Source organism: Natator depressus, chromosome 1 (assembly GCF_965152275.1).
Source record: "Natator depressus isolate rNatDep1 chromosome 1, rNatDep2.hap1, whole genome shotgun sequence".
NCBI lineage: Eukaryota > Metazoa > Chordata > Testudines > Cheloniidae > Natator > Natator depressus.
Genome location: NC_134234.1, coordinates 206752327 through 206774872, shown reverse-complemented (window position 1 = coordinate 206774872; position 22546 = coordinate 206752327). Strand labels below are relative to the sequence as shown.

The following is a 22546-nucleotide window of genomic DNA, read 5'->3' as shown; positions in this document are numbered from 1 at the left end:
GAATACACAGATTCCAAAGGAGGACAGCTTCTCAGCACAGCTGAGTCGATCTTGCATCTCCCTGTTAGTTCAGGTAGAAGGTGGCTGTAATGTTGTCTATGGGAAGTTGCACCTACTGGTTTACAATGGAGGGCATAAATAACGCACAGCCCCAGTGAACAGCTCTGAGTTCCAACATGTTTATATGGAGGGAAACCTCCTGAGGTGACCAAAGAGCTTGTGTTTGAAGATGACTGAGATGATAGAGGCTTCTGTTACCAAAGTCCAGGTCAGTTCTGGGGACAATCCTTGGGTCTAACCACCAATCCAGATAGTGAAGCACCCAGGCAGGTATGCAAATCCGCAAGTCCAGAAGATGCCTGAGAGAACAATGCACCAAATGAAGCCACGCTTACATATAGCAAAGATGAAGTCTGGCATGAGGCATTACAGACATCCACAAGGCCTTATGGCAGTAGTTCTCAACTGTGGTCCACCGCTTGTTCAGGGAAAGCCCCTGGCGCGCCGGACTGGTTTGTTTACCTGCTGTGTCTGCAGGTTTGGCTCCCACTGGCCCCGGTTTGCCGCTCCAGGCCAATGGGGGCTGCAGAAAGCAGCACGGGCTGAGGGATGTGCTGGCAGCCCTTCCCGCAGCCCCTATTAGCCTGGAGCGGCCAGTGGGAGCCGCGATCGGCTGCACCTGTGGATGCGGCAGGTAAACAAACCGGCCCGGCGCGCTAGGGGCTTTCCCTGAACAAGTGGTGGACCAGAGTTGAGAACCACTGCCTTATGGCCTAGGAGCTGCAGATATGTACACACTGTCATTATAGGGCTGGATCTGAGGCCATTCGAAAGGGCAGCTATGGTTTGATACCCTTCTACTAGGAGATAAGCCATGGCTGTTGTGAAATCAAAGTCTGCCTCTATAAAAGGGGTTGAGTGGGTTGTAATTGAGACTTCTCCAATTTAGTTTCAGGCAGAGACAAGAGAATACCTATCTTATGACCACGACACTGTCTTGGATCTGGTCTCTCAAAGCTGCCCACACCAGCCAATCATCCAGGTAAAGGAAAATATAAATGACCAAATGGGAGGTGGGCTTCTATCACTGACATACACTTGGTGAAGACCCTCAGGGCTTATGACAAACCAAAAGGGAACACTGTATACGGTGCATACAACAAATAGAAGGTATTTCCTGTGGGAGGGATGTATTGTGACATGGAATTATGCATCTTGTAAAGGCGAGGGCAGCGCACCAATCTCCAGGTAAGGAATGACAGAAGCAAGGATGACCATCCTGAACTTGGTCTTTTTGATGAATTGGTTCAGCTTTCTTAAATCTAGAATAGGATGGAGGCCCCCCAGATTTTTTCAGAATCAGGAAGTATCAGGAATAGAAGCCTTTCCCTCTGTGCTGGTGAGGAAATTCCTCTATTGCTCCCAATTACAGAAGAGACCGTAGCTCTTGAAATAACAGTCTCATAAGAGGTGTCCCTGAAGAGGAATGGGGAAGGTGGGTTGGGAAGAGGAAGGAAAAGGAATTGGACAACACATTTCTCCTTTAGTGAGTACCCACTCGTTTAATATGATGTTTTGTCAAGCATGGAAAAAAGAGGGATAGGCATGATCCAAAAGGAGAATATATTGTTAGTACATTGTCCTTCATCAAAAGTCAAAATGACTGCTTTGAAGTCATAAACATCTGATGAGAATGCTTCAATCAAACACAGCTGGTGATGTCCAGGATGTCTTGATCTCTCCTTAGGGGGATAGTGAGGTCTGTATTGGAAAGAGGAGCTACAGTGATACTGCCGCCTAAAATTGCTTTCTTTTCATAACTGGGGTGTAAAACCCCTAAAGAATGAAGTGTTGCACAAGAATCGTAACATGTGAATGGCGTCATCTATTTTTTCAGAAAATAATATAGAATGGTCTAAGTCCTCTATTGTGGTCTGCAGCAACTTTCGGATGCCAGAAGCTTGCAACCAGGAAGAATGCTGCATGGAGACTGCAGGGGCCACAGAACTAGTGACAGTATCACCCACATCTATTACAGCCTGGAGGGATATTCCCGCTGTAAGATGGCCCTCAGACACCAAAATAAAAAGCTGGTCTTAAAATTCCTCGGGTAGTTTATCAGCAAACTTGAATATAGCAGAGAAATTAATAAAATTGTATTTAGATAAAAGAACCGATAGTTGGCAACTCTCATTTGGAGTGTGGCAGTAAAGTTTACAGCCAGAGAGTCTAGCTTCCTAAACTTATCATCATTTGGAGTGGATTTAGGATGGGTTTGGCAAGAGTGCTCATTAGCAGCTGCTGCTGCCAGAGAATCAGGAACTGGACGAGTAAAGAAATGCTTGAAAACTTGCTGGGGAGCCTGATACCACCTATCCACTCACTCAGCATTTGGGGGTTGTGACACTGCTCCCCATAGTCGTCTTAGTAACATTATTATAATATGGTTATGGCATAATTATGATGCATTTTGTGCCAGATAATTTATGTGAGGTGTCATTGGAAAAGTTATGATTTGCTGAATATGACTATCATGTTTGTATGCATGTATCATTTTTGTATCTGAAGTTATAAATACTATGTTTCTGTACTTCAAAATGTAGCTACACCTGGGTAACGCCCACTAGATAAGATGCTTTCAGTCTAGATAGCTAATTTGGAAGGGCCTATTCAGGGCAATGAGCCATTAGGGAAAACAATGGGCCTTATGAGAAGCTTATCTCCCACTTGGTGAGCCTTCCTGAGAATGCTACAGACAGCCCTTCAGTAATGGCTGCTATGACTCTACAGGGACATGTGATCAGACCACATGATGCTGGACTCCATCTTGGGATGTCAGTATTTTTCCACAAACCTGTCTGGGAACCAAGTTTTGAAACAAAGGGTTCCCTCCCTATGCTAAAGCTATAGAAGGCAGGGAGTGACCTCATCCATGGTTCTTCACTCCTCCCATAAGAAGACTCCTGGAAACACCTGAGGAACAAAGATTGAACTGGGGGAAGTGATGGATCCAGGGTAAAGGGATTTCTAGCCTGTGTATGAAACACCTGGGGATTCCAAGCTGCAAAGCAAGTGTAGTTTGCCCCTTAAGCATTGGTAGCCTGCCCGTACCATCAGTTAGGGTGAGAATCTGCTATTCATAGCCAATCTGTTTAGTATATTAAGCTTAGTTTGCATTTTGTGTTTGCTAGGTAATCTGCTTTGCTATCACTTAAAATCTCTCTTTTGTAGTTAATAAACTTGTTTTTGTTTTAATCCAAACCAGTGAGCTTTGACTGGAGTGCTTGGGGAAAATCTCTGCTTGGTTACCACAAGCGTGCATGGTCCTCGTCACATTGAGAGGGGGGCAGACAGGGTGTTAAACCCATATACTGGCCAGATTTGAGCAGGGCAGGACAGTACTGCTCTGGGGTCCTAGGCTGGGAGTTAGAGAGCCTGTGTGTAACCGCAGCTGGGTGTGTCCCTACCTGTGTGAATGCTGGTGAAAGTGCAAGCTTGGAGGGCTGTGCAGCTTGTCACAGCAGCAGTGTGACACACAACCAGGCTGGTGGGTCAGAGGGCTCAGTGGTACCCCAGTCCAGGTGGTACCCCAGGGGGAGCCCATCACAGGGGTGTCAGACCAGAGTCTGCCCAAGAGGCTTCTCTAATAGGAAAGAAAACATTTCCTGGATCAGGAGTTTGTAGAATAGCCAGGAGGGTGTGGCAGCAGCTGGGCTTTATTTCCACACAGCTGCTCTCTCACTTTCACCTTAAGGCAGTTGGTATTTTCCTCCTTCCCACAGGGGGTCCCTTGGCCTGGCATTGTATTTCAAGCAGTCTCTCTGCAGCTTGCCTTACGGCAGTCAGTATCTCCTTCCTTCAGACCGGAGAGCCCCAGCATGCCTGCTTAGAGCTGGGGTTTAGGCCAACTCCAAGGCTTTAGCCAGTTTCTTCTTCAGCTGGCCTACTTTCCCCTCCCCCTCCCCCCCATTAGCCCTATTAGGAGGGTTCAGCAGGCAGCCAGTTCTGTTGCCAGTGTGTGCCCTACTATGAGGGAGGAGAGCGCTTATAGGCAAGTCCCCCTCTGGAAGTTGATCCCCATGGTCTGGGAGAGGGGAGTCAGGCTTGGAGGCAGCTTCCTAGTCATTAGGTAAGAGTGGGTGGGTGCCACAGCATGGTATCCAAGCAGTAAAGAAATAAACTAAATAATCCAAGCTCTGTCCCCAAGTCTGTTGTAGCTTCACAGTGACAGCTCGGCACCTGAAGTCTCTGAACACCAACATTCACTGTGGGATGAAAAATTTCCTCTTGAACTTTCAGAGGAACAGATGGAACAGACAGATTATAGGAAAGAATCTCTGCCTGTAAGAGATGAAAACCTATTTCTTTACTTGGTTATGACACTAGGGGAGGAGAGTAAATCAAGTCCATCCTAGAAGGATATGGCAGTATTGCTACAATGAGGAAACAGAAGCCCTGAACATTCTGTATGAAAAGCAACTACAGCATCTGCTCAGTTTTAGCACTTTCCTTGTTCTTTGAAGCTGTTCAAAATAGGCATTTTGGTGATAGCCCAATAAAAAAGTCAAGAAAGATTTTTAGTATTACTACAAAATAATTTATTTGTCTTTCCTAAAGCATAACAGCAGAGGATTATAACATAAAAGCAAAACACATGAAGATCTACCACTCGCTCATCAACGAAGAAAGCATTTGTATGTTTTGTATCCTCCTTCCCAGGTCTCCTCCCTCTCCTAGGGTTTGGCAGATGCACTCTGAGCAACCTCATCTCTCCAGCGAGCTTTTCTTTCCATGTTTTGGGTTGTAAGGGATTCATGCCTTCCGACAGCCTACAATAGTATGATAAAGGGAGAGCAAACATGTTACTTATGGTACTGTAGAGATGAAGTTTGAACAAGCAATGAACAAACCATCTGGTAGTCTGAGCTATACCTCTGAAGAATACTCCCTTACAGAGATACAGCTCTCATGCCTAGATACTCTTTTGTAATATGCCAGCTTTAATGCTAGGAAGAGCTAGAGGGTTAAAATAAACTCTGAAGGCACAAAATCCTGGAATTCTTTTGGTTTAAGTTCATTATTTCCTTAGGGCTGAATTAAGCCAATATACTGATGGCTCTGGCAGATGCTTTCCCTTTTTCTGTTCAATAGTAATAAACTTCTTTCTTCGTCGAAAGCCAGGAGAATTCGGAAATAAAGTAAAGGTAGATAGACCATATTCTAGTAGCAACTGCTGCTACAGTTAAGAACAGCTTCCATTCTAATCCCCCTTCCCACTCACAACTCTCCCAAATGTTCACCTCTAGGGTTGAAACTGCCTTTGGTTGGTGTAAGCATATCTGAACCGCTGTTCTTAGGGATCTTTTAATTGCTTAACTAAAGAAGCTGACCTGAAAGCTGAATTTTAATTTTTGGAGAGTTTTACTGAGTATTGTTAACAGAAGCAACTAATAGTATAGGACAGTGGTCGTCAATTATTTTTTGTCAAGGTCCAAATTTTTTGGTAATGGTATAGTCAAGGTCCAGACCAACCCCCCCCATACCCAGCTCCCATGCCCTCCCCTCGCCCCCATGATTGCTCTCCCAAGCTTCCCCATCACCTGCCAGCTCCCTGCCCAGAAAGTAAGGTGACCTTATTTGCCTAAACTGAAAATGGGATCCGTGGGGCTGACCTGAGCTCCCTAGCATTGCTGATTGCCCCCCCCCAGAAAACATTCTTCCATGCCCCCAATTGAGTCAAGTAACAAAGATGGGGGGAAGGAGGAGGGGGAGAGGAATGGGTATGGGCTGGGATCTGGTCAGCAAAGCAGGGTGCGTGTGTGTGAGTACTTCTGAGCTCGGAGCCAGGAGGTGAAGCTGCTGGACTATGATCCAGCTAGCTATGTGATGCCCCTTTGGGGGCTGGGACAGCAGAGGGGTAGGAAGGAGGTTCTGGGTGGCAGGAACCAGCAAGAAGACTCCAGAGAGAAGCCCTGGGGAGACGTGGGGAGGACAGGATGCGGCACAAGTAGGTGACTGGAGGTGGACTGGGGAGGGAAAGAGCCCAGTGGGGGCAGGGCAGCTGGAGAGGGCTCTGGGGATGAGAGATTGGGAAGACATGAGGCCAGCGTGGGGGGCTCTGGGGACTGTTCACGGGTGGGGGGAGCATGAGGTTGGGGAGGGTGGGCTCCGGGGACTGCTTGGGGGTGGCGGAAGGGTGTGCTCCAATTGATCTCCAGCCACACACACACGGCTCTGCATGGCTTCAGCCCCAGCTTGGCTTCAGCCCGAGTGCAGAGACGACATGTAGTTTGGGGGGTGGGGGGTGGGGGGGTGTGTGTGTGAAGAGCTCAGCCAGCCACTCTGCTGCACGGACACGCAGCTGCCGGGGCATGATGTCTCCTCACTTCTGGGCATATCCTCCAGAGGCATCCGGAGCAATCGCGGGGGGAGGGGAATTGCGACCCCTGCATGCCCTGCCCGTGCATCACCTCTGCCCCCACAGTCCACTGAAAAGCACCTGGCGATACAGGTTTGGGTCACAGTCCGCCTATTGCCTCCCTTGGTAGAGGCTATAAAATGAATATTGAACTATGATTTAGCTAACAAGCTAGAAAATTGGTGAAAACAAACATTTAGGTGTTCAGAATTAAATCTCACAACCACGATAGTGAGTATAAGTGTTATTTTCTATTGTGGGAAGGTGACTTTGGTTAGATTTTTGAAAAAGAGCCCCTCAGAATAGGGCCTCACTTGTGCCAATTGGTTATCAACTCCAGTGTTGCTAACATGGTGCGGGGAGTCAAAGCAAAAGTCAAAGATAATTTGGTCAGTTACTTCCATGCCAATTCACCAAGGTCTCCATCCTGATAGATCTATTAGTAGTCAACGCTTTTAACCTACTTACCAATGAAGGATATTAGTTCCAGGATCTGACTAACACTCCTAACTATGTAAAACTACATTTATGAAGACTGTATAGATTGAGTGCTGTTTAAGAGGCTTGAATGTTGGTCTGCTTTATGTCTGTATGCACCTAGAAGTTGAAAGGCAGCATGAATCCTTTAAATATGGTAGACACAGGTACAGTGTCTTACAATCTTAGTTAACAGGAACTTATTCAGTTTAAAAGCTACTTTACCTCAATCTTGATTTGAACCTGTTACAAAACAAGAACACACACTGTAACTCTGACAATCTTTAAATCACAACAGCACATATACTTCCTTATTAATTAGGTACCCAGTTTCAGGAAGTGGTAAATTAACTGATTTGAGTAGTCACCCAATAAAAAGAGAGAGTGTGCGTGTGTGTGTTTGTTTTTTCAGCTCAGTTTCTATTCACAGCAATCACAGGTAAGTGAAGAACAGCCATAACTACAGTGCTTTCTGGTGCCATAGTAGGCAACCCTGAAAAAGAGACGCACATAAAAGTGCCTATCTGAGATAGATACTTTTGATGTCACCAGGAGGACTTCCAGCTGGCCAGTCGAGGACCTCAGTCTTCTCCTTTCCTGGAGACTTTGGGGTTTGGGAAGTGATGTGCTGAAGGAAACAAGCAGTTTTATCCTATTTCTGCTGGGTGATCCAACTTAGTTCATCTTCTTGGAGGTCCTGCTGTGGACCAGTCAGATGGTGACCACTATTTCTTCCAAAGATTGAAAATATCCAACCAAAATAAGAATCCTCCTCTCTCACCATCCAGTCAGGGACCAAGACACCACCTTTTGAGTTCTTGCAACTGGAGCTGGAATTTTCTAGTATTTTTGTTCAACACATCTTGTCAGACCAGCTTGAATATGACAAGTTAGGGCATAGCTTTTGATACAACCATCTTGGGACAGACCCTGAACTCGGACTGGTTTGCTTTGGTCATCATCTTACTGCCACCAGTCGCTTCCCGTGAGTCCCTTTGTGGTGCATCCTTTGTCCATCTTTGCAGTTGTGCTTGCTCAAGTTTCAGTTTCTCCATCAACACTCTGCTAGCTGCTGAAGTATCTAGTTTAGTGTTTGTATAAATTATACGAAGTCCCTCCATATTCTCTGATGCTCTTTAAACTTGTCTCACAGTACATTTTACAATGTACTCACACATTCCAAAGCCAGAAAGGACCATTGTGATCATCTAGTCTTTCTGAGTAATACAAGCCATAGAACTGCCCCAAAATAATTCCTAGAGCAGATCTTTTACAAAACTTCCAATCTTAATTTTAAAATAGGCAGTGATGGAGAATCCACCACGATCCTTGGTAAATACCAACACTGGACACTTCACAAGTACTCCACAGAACTGCTAAGTTCACTGAATATTTTCATATATCCAATAGAATAGTAAGTGGGACTGGTTTATGAATACTTCCGAAAGCCAAAACTAATTAAATTTTGGATCACACCCCGACTAGTCCTACTTCCCAGACTGTGGAGCTTGTCCCCTCATGAATGTAGGCTGCAAGCTACTCAGGGCAGGGAATGGCTTTTAGTGTGATTTTGCACACTCAATGGGGATCTGATCAACTGAGCCCTGTAGGTTCCATAATTAATAATAATGCTAATACACTCTGATATTTTCTCTCAGACTATTTCATCAGTGCTGCTCTGAAATAACAGCTTAGGAATAACATTACTGGATCCACGAGCATCATACACATTTGTTATTGACATTAGAGACCAACCCAAAGCATTCTGGCTAATGGGAACATTTCTGACAGAATGATCAAAAGGAGGGAAGTGATTATTCCCCTCTATTCAGCACTGGTGAGGCCACATCTGGAGTACTGCGTCCAGTTTTGGGCCCCCCACTACAAAAAGGATGTGGACAAATTGGAGAGAGTCCAGCGGAGGGCAACGAAAATGATTAGGGGGCTGGGGCACATGACTTATGAGGACAGGCTGAGGGAACTGGGCTTATTTAGGCTGCAGAAGAGAAGAGTGAGGGGGGATTTGATAGCAGCCTTCAACTACCTGAAGCGGGGCTCCAAAGAGGATGGAACTACGCTGTTCTCAGTGGTGGCAGATGACAGAACACGGAGCAATGATTTCAGGTTGCAGTGGGGGAGGTCTCGGTTGGATATTAGGAAAAACTATTTCACTAGGAGGGCAGTGAAGCACTGGAACTGGGTTACCTAGGGAGGTGATGGAATCTCCAACCTTAGAGGTTTTTAAGGCCTGGCTTGACAAAGCCCTGTCTGGGATGATTTAGTTGGGGTTGGTCCTGCTTTGAGCAGGGGCGTTGGACTAGATGACCTCCTGAGGTCTCTTCCAACCGTAATCTTCTATGATTAAGTTTATTAAAAAACATGAGTAACTAAAATATCAGTTGTTTTTAGAAATAAAAACCTCAACATTTTGGCATACATCCATAATATGATTTTGCATGTTGCCTGCACTGCAAATCATGAAGCCCCTATGTATAAAACATCTGAGTGACAGGAGACCTACAGAAACAGTTTACTATACACTTTAGTTTTCAGCTCTGAGAGAAAAAAAAAGCAGTGACTGAATTAAAGGGAAGACAGAAATATCTACATTTCCTTCAACAATTGTTTGTTTCTATTTAAAGATCAGGCTTTAGAAGCGGGGAAGGGGGGGTTTGCCAGGACTGTTGATGGCAAATATTTGGGGGCAGATCCTCAGCAAGTGTAAATTGTCATTGCATCACTGCAACAACTTACTAAGGGTTGTGGTGGATTCTGCATCATTGACAATTTTTAAATCAAGACTGGATGTGTCTTCTAGAAGTTATGCTCTAGGAACTATTTTGGGGAACTTTTATGGCCTGTGTTACTCAGGAGGTCAGACTAGGTGATCACAATGGCCCCTTGCAAACTTGGAACCTATGAAACCGCAGTCACGTTCCCCCCAATGTTGTCTCTGTTAAGCTACATAAATTGAGTTCTTTGAGTCTATCACTAACCTATATGGCATCGTTTTTAATCCTTTAATCATTCTCTTGAATCACTGAAGTCACTTCAAGAACGATTGTTCTCCAGCAGGCCAGAAAAGCTATGCAAGTTTACCACTTCTGTTCTCTTCGTTATCACAATGGTGGAATGCTGGGACATGTAGCTGAGCTGAGTCCGTGCACTATTAATCAAAGTTACACTTCTGATTATTCCACTCTGTGATCAAGTGTCATTATAAAAAAACATACTATTTGGTTTAAGGTCCTTTTATTTACTGCCTGGGGCGGGGAGGGAGGAAAGAGGTGTGAGTGTCTGGGCCGGGGGCGTGGTATGGGGGTGGGTGTGCGGGTCTGTCTGCCTGCCTGCCCCTGCCCCCACCCCCACCCGGGGTCTGGTGGGGAAGGGGCAGAGAAGCAGGAACTGGGTTCACAGGGATTTCTTTAACTCTCCTGGAGAAATTTATTTCTGTGTCTGCATTGTTACACACATACTTGCTGACAGGTATTTTGAAATAAATTACCAAAATAATTGATACTAGCGTGATTATAAAAATTTTAAAAATTCTGCACATAGTATTTTAATTTTCTGGTGCAGAAATCCCCCGGAGTAAAGTTTACAATATTTTGCCCAAAGCTCTATCTTACAGTCAATGTCCCTTTTATACATACAACTTCATTTAATCATAATATTAGATTCCATCAAGTTCCCTATGTTTCCACTATTGCACATGGCATCATCATATATCATCTTATTGTCTGCTATTAATTTATTTTGTTTTAATACATTCATTCCCAGACAGGGAAAGAGTGGAAGTCTTTGGCTGCAGGGCTCTTGTTAAAGGCTGCAGTGATTGTATGTTTCCTCTGATACTTGCTGTTAGACCTTAAGGTATATTTTTTTGTTTTCCTCTCAGTCCTCTGTCTTAACTTTTCTAAGCAGCCTTGATGCCTGGGCAATTCTTAAACAGTACTAACTCATAACTTTGGGGGTTTACTGCATTGGTCTCTGCCAGAAAGTGAATTTGTTTTTGGAAAGTCTAAGGAAAATCCCTTCAGTCATTTGTTAGTTTAGAGAAGTTGAAAAAAACAAACACTTTACCCAATATGCAAAGGTGTTGTACACCTTTTAATTTCAAGGTGGAGGATACCTCAGACACAGCTGAACTTTGACATTTTACAGTATCAATAGTCTTCACTAAGAATGGGACTTGATATCTATAATTTTAATTACGGTTTTCTCCAAACTTAGCAACACCTGCAAATGGTATCCTGAGCATGCACAGTAGAATATTCTATTCTTGTGTTGTGCACGTCAGTGAGAATGCACATGCTGGACCATCTTAGGAGCAAGACCCTTTGCCCATATACAGCAACTTAAATTTGGGCCTTTCTACTCTGTGACCAGGTCCCACATCCTCCCTAAATAGTATTATTTGAATGTAGGATTAAATCAAGTGTCCCAGGTTGTCTATGTTTCCTCCCAAAATACAATGGACCCTCCAGAGAAATTTGAAGAGATGATCAACCTAATCACTGCAGCATCTAAATGACTGAGAGGGGAAACACCACCACCCTCTTCTGCCTCATTTATCTATTGGGAGGGTCCTCATCCCTAAACTCCTCTCAGGATGACTTATTGGAGGCACCTGAGAACACACCGCAGTACCTCTTATTATGGACCCACCACCAGGAAATGACAGGCATCCTCAAATCCCAGTGAAGTTGTAATAACAGAAGTTGCACAGCATCTCACCTCCTATGTATGCACTTCCAGGAGTGCTACCTCAGCAAAGTACACACATGAAGGGATAAAGTAGAAGTGTGCACATTCCCACAGAGGCAGAACTGCTGCATTTGTAAGAAATATAGCTCTCGGTCTCTCCTGGGAGGGCACATTTTGGTGCTGGGTGAGTTTTGGGGGAGTCGTAGAGTGTTCATTTTAATTTTTGTTTATTGCTTTAAGCAGTATTTGTTGTTACTTCATTACGGATCTTAAGAGAGATCTGAGGATTGTGTAATAAGGTTCAGCTCCAGTCAACTATCCAATACTGTACTCACCCGCTTTCCTTCAATGACCATCACGATGCATCCCAGTATTGTCAGGGCAATCATCAGGTAGCTGATCTTCACACGCAATTTATTTCGCGCAGCATCGATCAGCTCAAACCTCATGAAGCAAAGGGAGGCCAAAATCATTATCAGAGACCTTAGCTTCTGATCTATTGATATCTCTTGTCATGCTGATAAACAAGAAGAATCCATACAATCTACTGTCAAGAAACTAGCATTTGTATCATGCCTTTTATCAGCACCTCCCAAAGCACTATCCCCATCTTACAGACAGAGAGAGGTAGCTTGCCCAAGACCACAAAATGAATCATTAGCAAAGTTGAGAACAGAACCCAGATTTCCTGACACTCCGTCCGTTGCTCTAATCACTAGACAATGCTGCATTTTCAGATCACTGGAATAGCGAATCCCTTTTGTTCTGCCTGACAGTCAAATCTTGTCTTCAGTAAGGGGGAAAGAAGTGTTTTCTTACCACTAGCTTCCCCCAGTGCTTACCGCAACCTGCTAATCCATGTAAAAACTACAAACCGCCTTCTCCACATTAGGATTTTACCATGTTAACACACGGTAGACCACCTTTTTTCTAGTTTGGGCACATCCTGAAAGTTTTCAGGGTAAAAAGCAAGATTAAACTGTGAAAGAGTTGAGCTTTTGGGGATGGGGATGCACCAAAACTGATTTTTTTTTCCATTGGGCTTCAACACTCTGCACCATATATTAAACTTTTCAGCAAGATGGCTTCCTCCAGCACTGGGTTTGGAAATGCTAGCTGCAATTAGAAACATTTTTATAATACAGATTTCATGTCAGCTGTCTCCAATACGTTCAACAGCAATTTATGCCCCTGGGAAAATTTGAGCAGCTCTTGGTAGAAGTCTAAAACTTCACTTCCTACTGTCTTCTGGAACAGTTCTCAAGAGGGTTTAACTGAAGATGGAGGATTATTTATACCATGCAAGTGTTGCCCTGTAGAGACTTTCTTGCAAATTTTAGTACATCTTATCTAGATACACCCAACATCTGCAGCTATATCACTTGCTTCTGGACATTTGCAGCCTGGCCTACTGTTAACTCTTAAGGAGGTACAGTTCCCTACAAGGCCAGTCATCTTGATCTTCCAAATGCCCTCCATGGAGGGCAAAGAAGAAGAATTAAAGGATTTGTGTTGTAACTACTTCAAATATCAACAATGAGTCAATGGTCTCAGGTTGGGCTAAACATTAAAGATCATACAACTGAAATTTAGTATTTCAGTTACAGTGGACCCCTACAAAAGTGAGTAGTGTTGGGATTAAGGATACAGATACTAAATAGTCCTCTGTGGTACAAAATTTGTAGGCGAGTTTTCTATAAACAGAGACTTACAGAATTTAAGAGAGACAATAACCTTTTAAAAACTAACCTATCGAGTTCAGAAAATGATATCCCTCTAATAGAATTCTAATACTTCAGAAGAGAGTTTTTTGTTTGTTTGTTTTTTTAAAGTGTCATACTGGAGAAGTTACAGATGAGTGGAAGAAAGCAAATGTCATCCCAAAAAACGGTAAATGGCATGAACCAGGTAGATATAGGCCTGTTAGCCTGACATCAATCCCAGCCAAAATAATGGAACAGCTGATCTGAGACAGTCAAAAAACTAAAGGATGGTAATGTATTTAATGCCAACAAAACATGGTTGATCATGGCAGAAAGGTTTTGTCAAATTAACTTTGTAATTTTTTAAGGTTACAAATTTGGCTGATGAAGGTAACTGTGCTGATCATGTATTTTTGGACTTCTGTAAGGCATCTGACTGCCTGACTTTCTGATTTTAAAAATTTGGCATAACAGCCAGTTTTCAATCCATTAAAAATATGCTATATTTATTTTCTAACCAATAGTGAGGAATCATCAATTGCAAGTGTTTCTAGCGTGGTCCCATAGCGATCAGATTCATAGAACTTAAAGTCTACCACCAGATCATTTAGTCTGAACTTCTTTACCACAGGCTATTAAATTTCACCCAGTTACTCCTGTATTGAGCCCTGTACCTTGTGTTTGGTTAAAGCATATCTTCCAGAAATGCAACCGGTCTTGATATGAGGACATCAAGAGATGGAGAATCCGCTGCTACCCTCCGTTTGTTCAGGTGGTTAATCAACCTCACTGTTAAAAGTACGTGCCTTACTTCTGATTTGAATTTGTCTGGCCTCAGCTTCCAGACAGCGGTTCTTGTTCTGCTTTTCTCCACTACTATAAAGAGACCTTTAATACCCAGTATTTTTCCCCCTGTGGTGGATGCTTGAGTCACTGCTATTTAATAGGTTTTAGGAGTGACCTGGAAGGAAATATAAAATGAGTGCTGATAAGGTATGCACACAGCAAGATTCTGGGGTGGTAAATAATGATAACGGCAGGTCACTTAAACGGAACAATCTGGATCCACAAGTACACTGGGCCAAAACAAAGAGCATGAATTTTAATACCTAAATACATTTCTGAACAAAGAATGTACCCCTTACTTTCTGGATGGGATATTTATCTTAGGATTGGTCTATACTTTAAAGTTAGGTTAGTATCGCTATGTCACTCAAAGGTGTGGGGAAAAAAAAACAAAACAAAAAACCCACAACCTCGCTTTTCAGCTATGCCGACAAAACCCCCTGCGTTGGTTCAACTATGTCAACAGAAGAAGGCTTTGATCAGTGTAGCTAATGTAGTTTGGGCAGGTGGTGTTCCTACACAGACAGGAAAGGAAAAAAAAAAAAAAAAACACGTCGATGTAGGCTGCACCTACAGTAGGGGGTTGTGCTGGCTCAGTTATGCCGACACAGCTATGCCACTACAGACTCCACAGTGTAGACATACCTTTGAAAAGCAGTGACTCAGAAAAAGACTCAGTGGAACAGGGAGGTTACCTCTGCATAGAACACTAGTACGAGACCACCACTGGAATACTGTATCTAGTTTTGGTGTCCACACTTTAAATTAAAAAAAAAAAAAAAGTTTAAAAATTGGAGTTCAGAGAAGAGCCACAAGAAGGAACTGAGGAGTGGAAAATCTGCCTTGCACTGAGAGATGTAAGGAACTCTATTAGAATTCTTTGAAGGTATCTACAAGTATGTGGACAAGGGTGATCCAGTTGATATAGCGAACTTAAATTTTATATATATATATATATTATATATATATATAATAGATAGATATCTATAGATATCGATATCGATATCTAGATAGTATACCCCCAAAATGACACTACAACATTAGAAAAATGAAGACACCACATTTTTTGAGCATCAATTGTTTTCTCCAATTTGACTCAATATTTCCACAGAAATTCTATCTTGGCACAAATTCATGCCTGTGGAATTTCAGGTGGATTGGTTTAAATGTAGCAAAGTCTAGCTTATACTGGTAGCCTTGATTCTGCCTTAGCTCTAGAGAGATGGTGTACGACAGTTAACAGTCCATCCGCAATATGATTTTATGTTACCAACTGCTCTCGTGAAATTTTTAGGATTGGAGAATTCAGAGACTAATCAGTTATGCCATAGCAGAGCCTCTGCATGGCAGAATCCCCACTGTGATTTTAATCTCTCTCATCAGGTAATAAATAAGATTAAACTGGCAGAGCGTCAGCAAAACATTCCACTACTCTGCTGCATACTCCTAGGTACGAGGCTCTTCAGCTGTCTTAAAACAGGGAAGAGTAGTCAAGACCTCCAATCAGCTAAGCATTTCTGTACCACTCTGTTCTGCTACTAATACACAGATGAGCAGATAGTCCTATAGGACAAGGGCAAGAGTCAATGGAGATAACACCAAATATGAGCCCCAGGATGATACAGGATGGGTTGCAGAGGATTGCAAGGAACAATAGGAATTGAGAGGACTTGCAGCCAGATGGAACAGGGGATAGACTGGAGAATCGCACCATTGCCAGGAAAAGGCAGGTCTATGTGGTTGGGGACTCCTCACTGAGAAGAACAGACAGGCCTGTAACAAGAGCTGATCCAGAGAACAGAAGGGTATGCTGTCTGCTGGGTGCTAAGATACGGGATGTGGACCTGAGGCTGCAGAGGATCCTAAGGGGAGCGGGAAAGAATCCACTGATTATCCTTCATGTGGGAACAAATGATACGGCTAGATTCTCACTGGAACGTATCAAGGGAGACTATGCCAGGCTGGGGAAGACGCTTAAGGAAATTGAGGCTCAGGTGATCTTCAGTGGGATTCTGCCTGTTCCTAGAGAAGGGCAACAAAGGTGTGACAAGATTATGATGCTCAACAGATGGCTCAGGCACTGGTGCTGTAAGAAGGGCTTTGGGATGTATGCTCACTGGGAAGCATTCATGGACAGAGGACTGTTCTCTCGGGATGGACTTCACCTGAGTAAGGAGGGAAATAGACTTCTAGGATGGCACAACTGATCAAGAGAGCTTTAAACTAGGAATTCGGGGGAGATGGTTGGGAGATGTCTAGGTAATCTCCACACCATATTTTCTCTTTGAGAGGGAAGAAAATGAAGTAAGAAAGGATACAGCCGTGGGTAGAATGGACATAAGGTGGAAGGGCATTGTACATACCAATCCAATAGGCAATATTGGCGGTAGAATGTCTGTGCCAAATTGGGTAAAGAATGTGAGAGAAGACAAACAGCAAAAATTAAGATGTTTGTACACTAATGCGAGGAGCCTAGGTAACAAAATGGAGGAACTAGATCTACTGGTGCAGGAAGTGAAACCAGATATTACAGGGATAACAGAAACATAGTGGAATAGTAGTCACCACTGGACTACAGGTATTGAAGGGTATGTGCTGTTTAGGAAAGACAGAAATAAAGGCAAAGGTGGTGGAGTAGCATTATATATCAATGATGAGGTAGACTGCAAAGAAATAAGAAGTGATGGAATGGATAAGACAGAGTCTGTCTTGGCAAAAATCACATTGGGGAAGAAAACTACTAGAGCCTGCCCAGGGATAGTGCTTGGGGTGTGCTATAGACCGCCGGGATCCAATTTGGATATGGACAGAGACCTCTTTAATGTTTTTAAAGAAGTAAATACTAATGAGAATTGTATGATCATGGGAGACTTTAACTTCCCAGATATAGACTGGAGGACAAGTGCTAGTAATAATAATAGGGCTCAGATTTTCCTGGATACGACAGCTGATGGATTCCTTCACCAAGTAGTTCCTGAACCGACAAGAGGGGATGCCATTTTAGATTTGGTTTTGGTGAGCAGTGAGGACCTCATAGAAGAAATGGTTGTTGGGGCAACCTTGGTTCGAGTGATCATGAGCTAATTCAGTTCAAACTAAATGGAAGGATAAACAAAAACAGATCTGTGACTATGGTTTTTGATTTCAAAAAGGCTAACTAAAAAAAATTAAGGAAATTAGTTAGGGAAGCGGATTGGACTGAAAAACTTGTGGATCTAAAGGCGGGAGGAGGCCTGGAATTACTTCAAGTCAAAGTTGCAGAAATCATCAGAAGCCGGCATCCCAAGAAAGGAGAAAAAATTCATAGGCAGGAGTTGTAGACCAAGCTGGATGAGCAAGCATCTCAGAGAGGTGATTAAGAAAAAGCAGAAAGCCTACAAAGAGCGGAAGATGGGAGGGATCAGCAAGGAAAGCTACCTTACCGAGGTCAGAACATGTAGGGATAAAGTGAGAAAGGTCAAAAGCCATGTAGAGTTCGACTTTGCAAAGGGAATTAAAAGATATAGTAAAAGGTTCTATAGCCATATAAATAAGAAGAAAACAAAAAAAGAAGAAGTGGGGCTGCTAAACACTGAGGACGGAGTGGAGGATAAGGATAATCTAGGCATGGCCCAATATCTAAACAAAATACTTTAATGAGGCTAATGAGGAGCTCAGGTATAATGGTAGGACGACAAATGGAAATGAGCATACGGAGGATATGGGAACCGGTAGATATTACCACATCTGAGGTAGAAGCCAAACTCGAACAGCTTAATGAGACTAAATCGGGGGGCCCAGATAATCTTCATCCAATAATATTAAAGGAACTGGCACATGAAATTGCAAGCCCATTAGCAAGAATTTTAATCAGTCTGTAAACTCAGGGGTTGAACCGTATGACTGGAGAATTGCTAACATAATTCCTATTTTTAAGAAAGGGGAAAAAAGTGATCCGGGTAACTACAGGCCTGTTAGTCTGACATCTGTAGTGAGCAAGGTCTTGGAAAAAATTTTGAAGGAAAAAGTAATTAAGTTTCAGAGTAGCAGCCGTGTTAGTCTGTATTCGCAAAAAGAAAAGGAGTACTTGTGGCACCTTAGAGACGAACCAATTTATTTGAGCATAAGCTTTTGTGAGCTACAGCTCACTTCATCGGCTGCATAAAGTGCAAAGTACAGTGAGGAGATTTTATATACACAGAGACCATGAAAAAATATACATTGTATGGAGAGTGATCACTTAACATGAGGTATTACCAGCAGGAGAGTGGGGTGGGGGGAGAGAAAACCTTTTGAAGTGATAATCAAGATGGGCCATTTCCAGCACATTTCCAGGAGTTAACAAGAACGTCTGAGGAACGGGGGGGGGGGGGGGGGGGTGTCAAATGTAATTGGGACAAAATACAACATGGCTTTACAAAAGGTAGATTGTGTCAAACCAACCTGATGTCCTTCTTTGAGAAGGTAACAGATTTTTTAGACAAAGGAAACGCAGTGGATCTAATTTACCTCAATTTCAGTAAGGCATTTGATACGGTTCCACATGGGGAATTAGCAGCTAAACTGGAAAAGATAAGGATCAATATGAAAATTGAAAGGTGGATAAGGAACTGGTTAAAGGGGAGACTACAGCGGGTCACAATGAAAGGTGAACTGTCAGGCTGGAAGGAGGTTACTAGTGGAGTTCCTCAAGGATCAGTTTTGGGACCAATCTTATTTAATCTTTTTATTACTGACCTTGGAACAAAAAGCGGGAACGTGCTAATAAAGTTTACAGATGACACAAAGCTGGGAGGTATTGCCAATACAGAGAGGGACCGGGATATCATACAGGAAGATCTGGATGACCTTGTAAACTTGAGTAATAGTAATAGGATGAAATTTAATAGTGAAAAGTGCAAGGTCATGCATTTAGGGATTAATAACAAGAATTTCTGTTATAAACTGGGGACACATCACTTGGAAGTAACAGAGGAGGAGAAGGACCTCGGAGTATTGGTTGATCACAGGATGACTATGAGCCATCAATGTGATACGGCCGTGAAAAAAGCTAACGCGGTCTTGGGATGCATCAGGCAAGGTATTTCCAGTAGAGATAAGGAGCTGTTAGTACCGCTCTACAGGGCACTGGTGAGACCTCATCTGGAATACTGTGTGCAGTTCTGGTCTCCCATGTTTAAGAAAGATGAATTCAAACTGGAACAGGTACAGAGAAGGGCTACTAGGATGATCCGAGGAATGGAAAACCTGTCTTATGAAAGGAGACTCAAAGACCTTGGCTTGTTTAGCCTAACCAAAAGAAGGCTGAGAGGAGATATGATTGCTATCTATAAATATATCAGAGGGATAAATACCACGGAGGGAGAAGAATTATTTAAGCTCAGTATCAATGTGGACACAAGAACGAATGGATATAAACTGGCCATCAGAAAGTTTAGACTTGAAATTAGACGAAGGTTTCTAACCATCAGAGGAGTGAAGTTCTGGAACAGCCTTCCAAGGGAAGTAGTGAGGGCAGAAGACATACCTGGCTTCAACACTAAACTTGGTAAGTTTATGGAGGAAATGATATGATGGGATAGCCTAATTTTGCCAATTAATTGATCTTCAACTATTAGCGGTAGATATGCCCAATGGCCTGTGATGGGATGTTAGATGGGGTGGGATCTGAGTTACTATAGAGAATTCTTTCCTGGGTGTCTGGCTGGTGAGTCTTGCCCACATGCTCAGGGTTTAGCTGATCGCCATATTTGGGGTTGGGAAAGAATTTTCCTCCAGGGCAGATTGGCAGAGGCCCTGGGGGTTTTTCACCTTCCTCTGCAGCGTGGGACACGGGTCACCTGCTGGAGGATTCTCTGCACCTTGAAGTCTTTAAACCACGATTTGAGGACTTCAATAGCTCAGACATAGGTTATGGGTTTGTTACCGGAGTTGGTGGGTGAGATTCTGTGCTCTGCGTTGTGCAGGAGGTCAGACTAGATGATCATAATGGTCCCTTGTGACCTTAAAATCTATGATTCTATGCTTACCAATAAAGCTATTTACCACTTAGATTCAGTGCTGATCTGCACCTTAAAAAGATAAGAATTATAGAGGATGTTCTGTCTCTGCATCATGTATTTACACAGGATGGACCATGTTTTAGAGGGAATCCCCAGATGTACTTATCTTCCTTGTGACATTCTATACCTTGAGGGAGTGTCCTGGAACCCCCATATTCCCCATTTGTATATAATCGTGATCTTACCTATAAAGCATGCCTTGTAAGGTATCGGGGAAAGGTTATGATCTGCTGAAAGTCATTACTCTATCCATATATGTATATCATTAACACACATGAAGTTATGAGAATTGTGTTGTATGGTTCTCACTAAAACGGGGGTGGGCAATCCGGCCCCTGAGTCCCCGCTTCAGCCAGGGGGTGGGGTCGGGGGTCGCAAACTATCTGGCCCGCCAGCCGATTTAATCCGGCCCTTGAGTCCCTGCTTCAGCCAGGGGGTGGGGTCGGGGATCGCTCGGCACGTGCATGCCACCACTCCACACGACTCCCGCAAGCAGCGGCATGTCCCCTGTCTGGCTCCTACATTTACGGGCAGCCAGGGGGCTCTGCGTACTGCCCTCGCCCCAAGCACCGCTCTCGCAGCTTCCACTGGCCAGGAACAGCTTGAGGTAAGTGCTGCCCGGAGCTTGAACCCCTGAGCCCACCCCCAACCCCAGCCCTGATCCCCCTCCTGCCCTCCAAACCCCTCGATCGCAGCCTGGAGCACCCTCCTGAACTGCACACCCCTCATCCCCAACCCCATCCCAGAGCCTGGACCCCCAGCCGGAGCCCTCACCCCCTCCTGCACCCCAAACCCAATTTTGTAAACATTCATGGCCCGCCATACAATTTCCATACCCAAATGTAGCCCTCAGGTCAAAAAGTTTGCCCATCCCTGAACTAAAACATGCTGTAAGTTTGGGAATCAGCCAGATGATATTAGCTCCCCAGAGGCAACCACAAGGAAAGTAACCAACACCCTGGTGGAGTATCAATCAGCCCATCAACAACCATTGTCCAGCAAGGGAGCTACAATGTAATGGCTCGCCTGCATAAGGCCACACCAGGGGAATTGCTCAACCTTGCCTGGAGACTCAGCAACGGCTGGTGTATATCCACTTTCCATTGATGAAGCGGTGAAGCAATTAATAAATCTGCATTACTCATCTTGAGCACTGCAAGATGGTATATTCCTGAGATACAGTGCTGGGAGGATTTGGCTCTGGTGCCTTTCTCTGTATGATTCATGAGTGGCTCTGGGAGCATTCATGCAATCTAGCTAGGCGTGGGGCTCCACATGCTGTTATGCTGAGTGATAACAGCACCTGGATGGGTTTTCTGCTGGTCACTAGCAAGGCATTGTGAGAGACAGCCCAGGCTGGAGAGAATTCAGGGGGGCACAGTGGTCCCACAGGCCCTGTTACATTCCCAAAATGGTGCAAAGTTTAATTCACGTGGGGTTCACTTTTACAAAAGGATTTTAAAACAGACATTGTCAACATAACACATTTAAAAAAGAAAAGTCCTTATCTACATTATTAACGCCAGGTGTAATTATTCAAAGAGGTTTTTTTAAGTACGATTTACATTTCATCCTGCCTGGACAGAGAGTCTAAAATGGTCAGTTTACTTTCTGGTTCTCACAGATGAGCACAGAGTTTGCACTGAGGCTAGACTTGCTGCAGAGAAATTTTGACAACGTTTTATTTTCATTAGAGGCCTAATCTACTATTTGCTTAGTTTAAATCCCAAGGGAGATATAATTGATAATTGATTATAATTGATAATATAATTATTATTTATGATCATATGGTTTATATTAGGAGTCTCGTTTCAATAATTATTGAATGATGTACTTTTCATGAAACAAATATAAAACACTTTTCATGGACATTTAAAAAAATCAGGAAAATATTTTTATTCATACTAAGGTTTGCAAAAGGTTTTAAAAAAAATTAGGACAAAAATAGCTGGTTCAGGGTCTCCTTCATTGAAATGACTGCTACTTACTCGTCTTCCTTTTGGGAGAATCAGGAGGGAGCTAACTGCATGCTCTCTACATCAGGATATGGAGATCACAGCAGTGTTAGATTTCAATCATATCATGTTCCTGACATCACACCTCTGCAGAACCGATACTCAGTCCTGTATACTTGTTTCTCGGTAGGCATATATTAGTGTACTTATAATTTCAGGATTGGCACTTACGAGACAGTCTCTGGTATATCATCTACTTTTTTGAAACGGCCTGCCCACAGCAGAACCTTCTTTTCCCAGTCTGAGGGCTTGTGTCCTGGCACTTTGAAGGTGGAATGCCCTATAGCAAATATGGAAGAGAAGATACAATATACAGAATAATCATAGCTTAATGAATCT

General features: G+C 43.5%; 1 protein-coding gene across 1 annotated transcript in view; it reads right to left on the bottom strand.

Moving 5' to 3' along the window:
• Positions 1-4601: 4601 nt before the first annotated feature.
• The window catches only part of FAM162A (family with sequence similarity 162 member A), a 38096-nt gene continuing 20151 nt past the window's right edge, over positions 4602-22546 (bottom strand). Inside the window, exons 3-5 of the mRNA XM_074975277.1 lie at positions 22379-22487; positions 11938-12046; positions 4602-4829 (exon numbers count right to left, since the gene is read on the bottom strand). Of these exons, the coding sequence (XP_074831378.1) occupies positions 4734-4829; positions 11938-12046; positions 22379-22487 (314 nt within the window). The 3' untranslated portion in view covers positions 4602-4733. The remainder of the gene's footprint in view (positions 4830-11937; positions 12047-22378; positions 22488-22546) is intronic.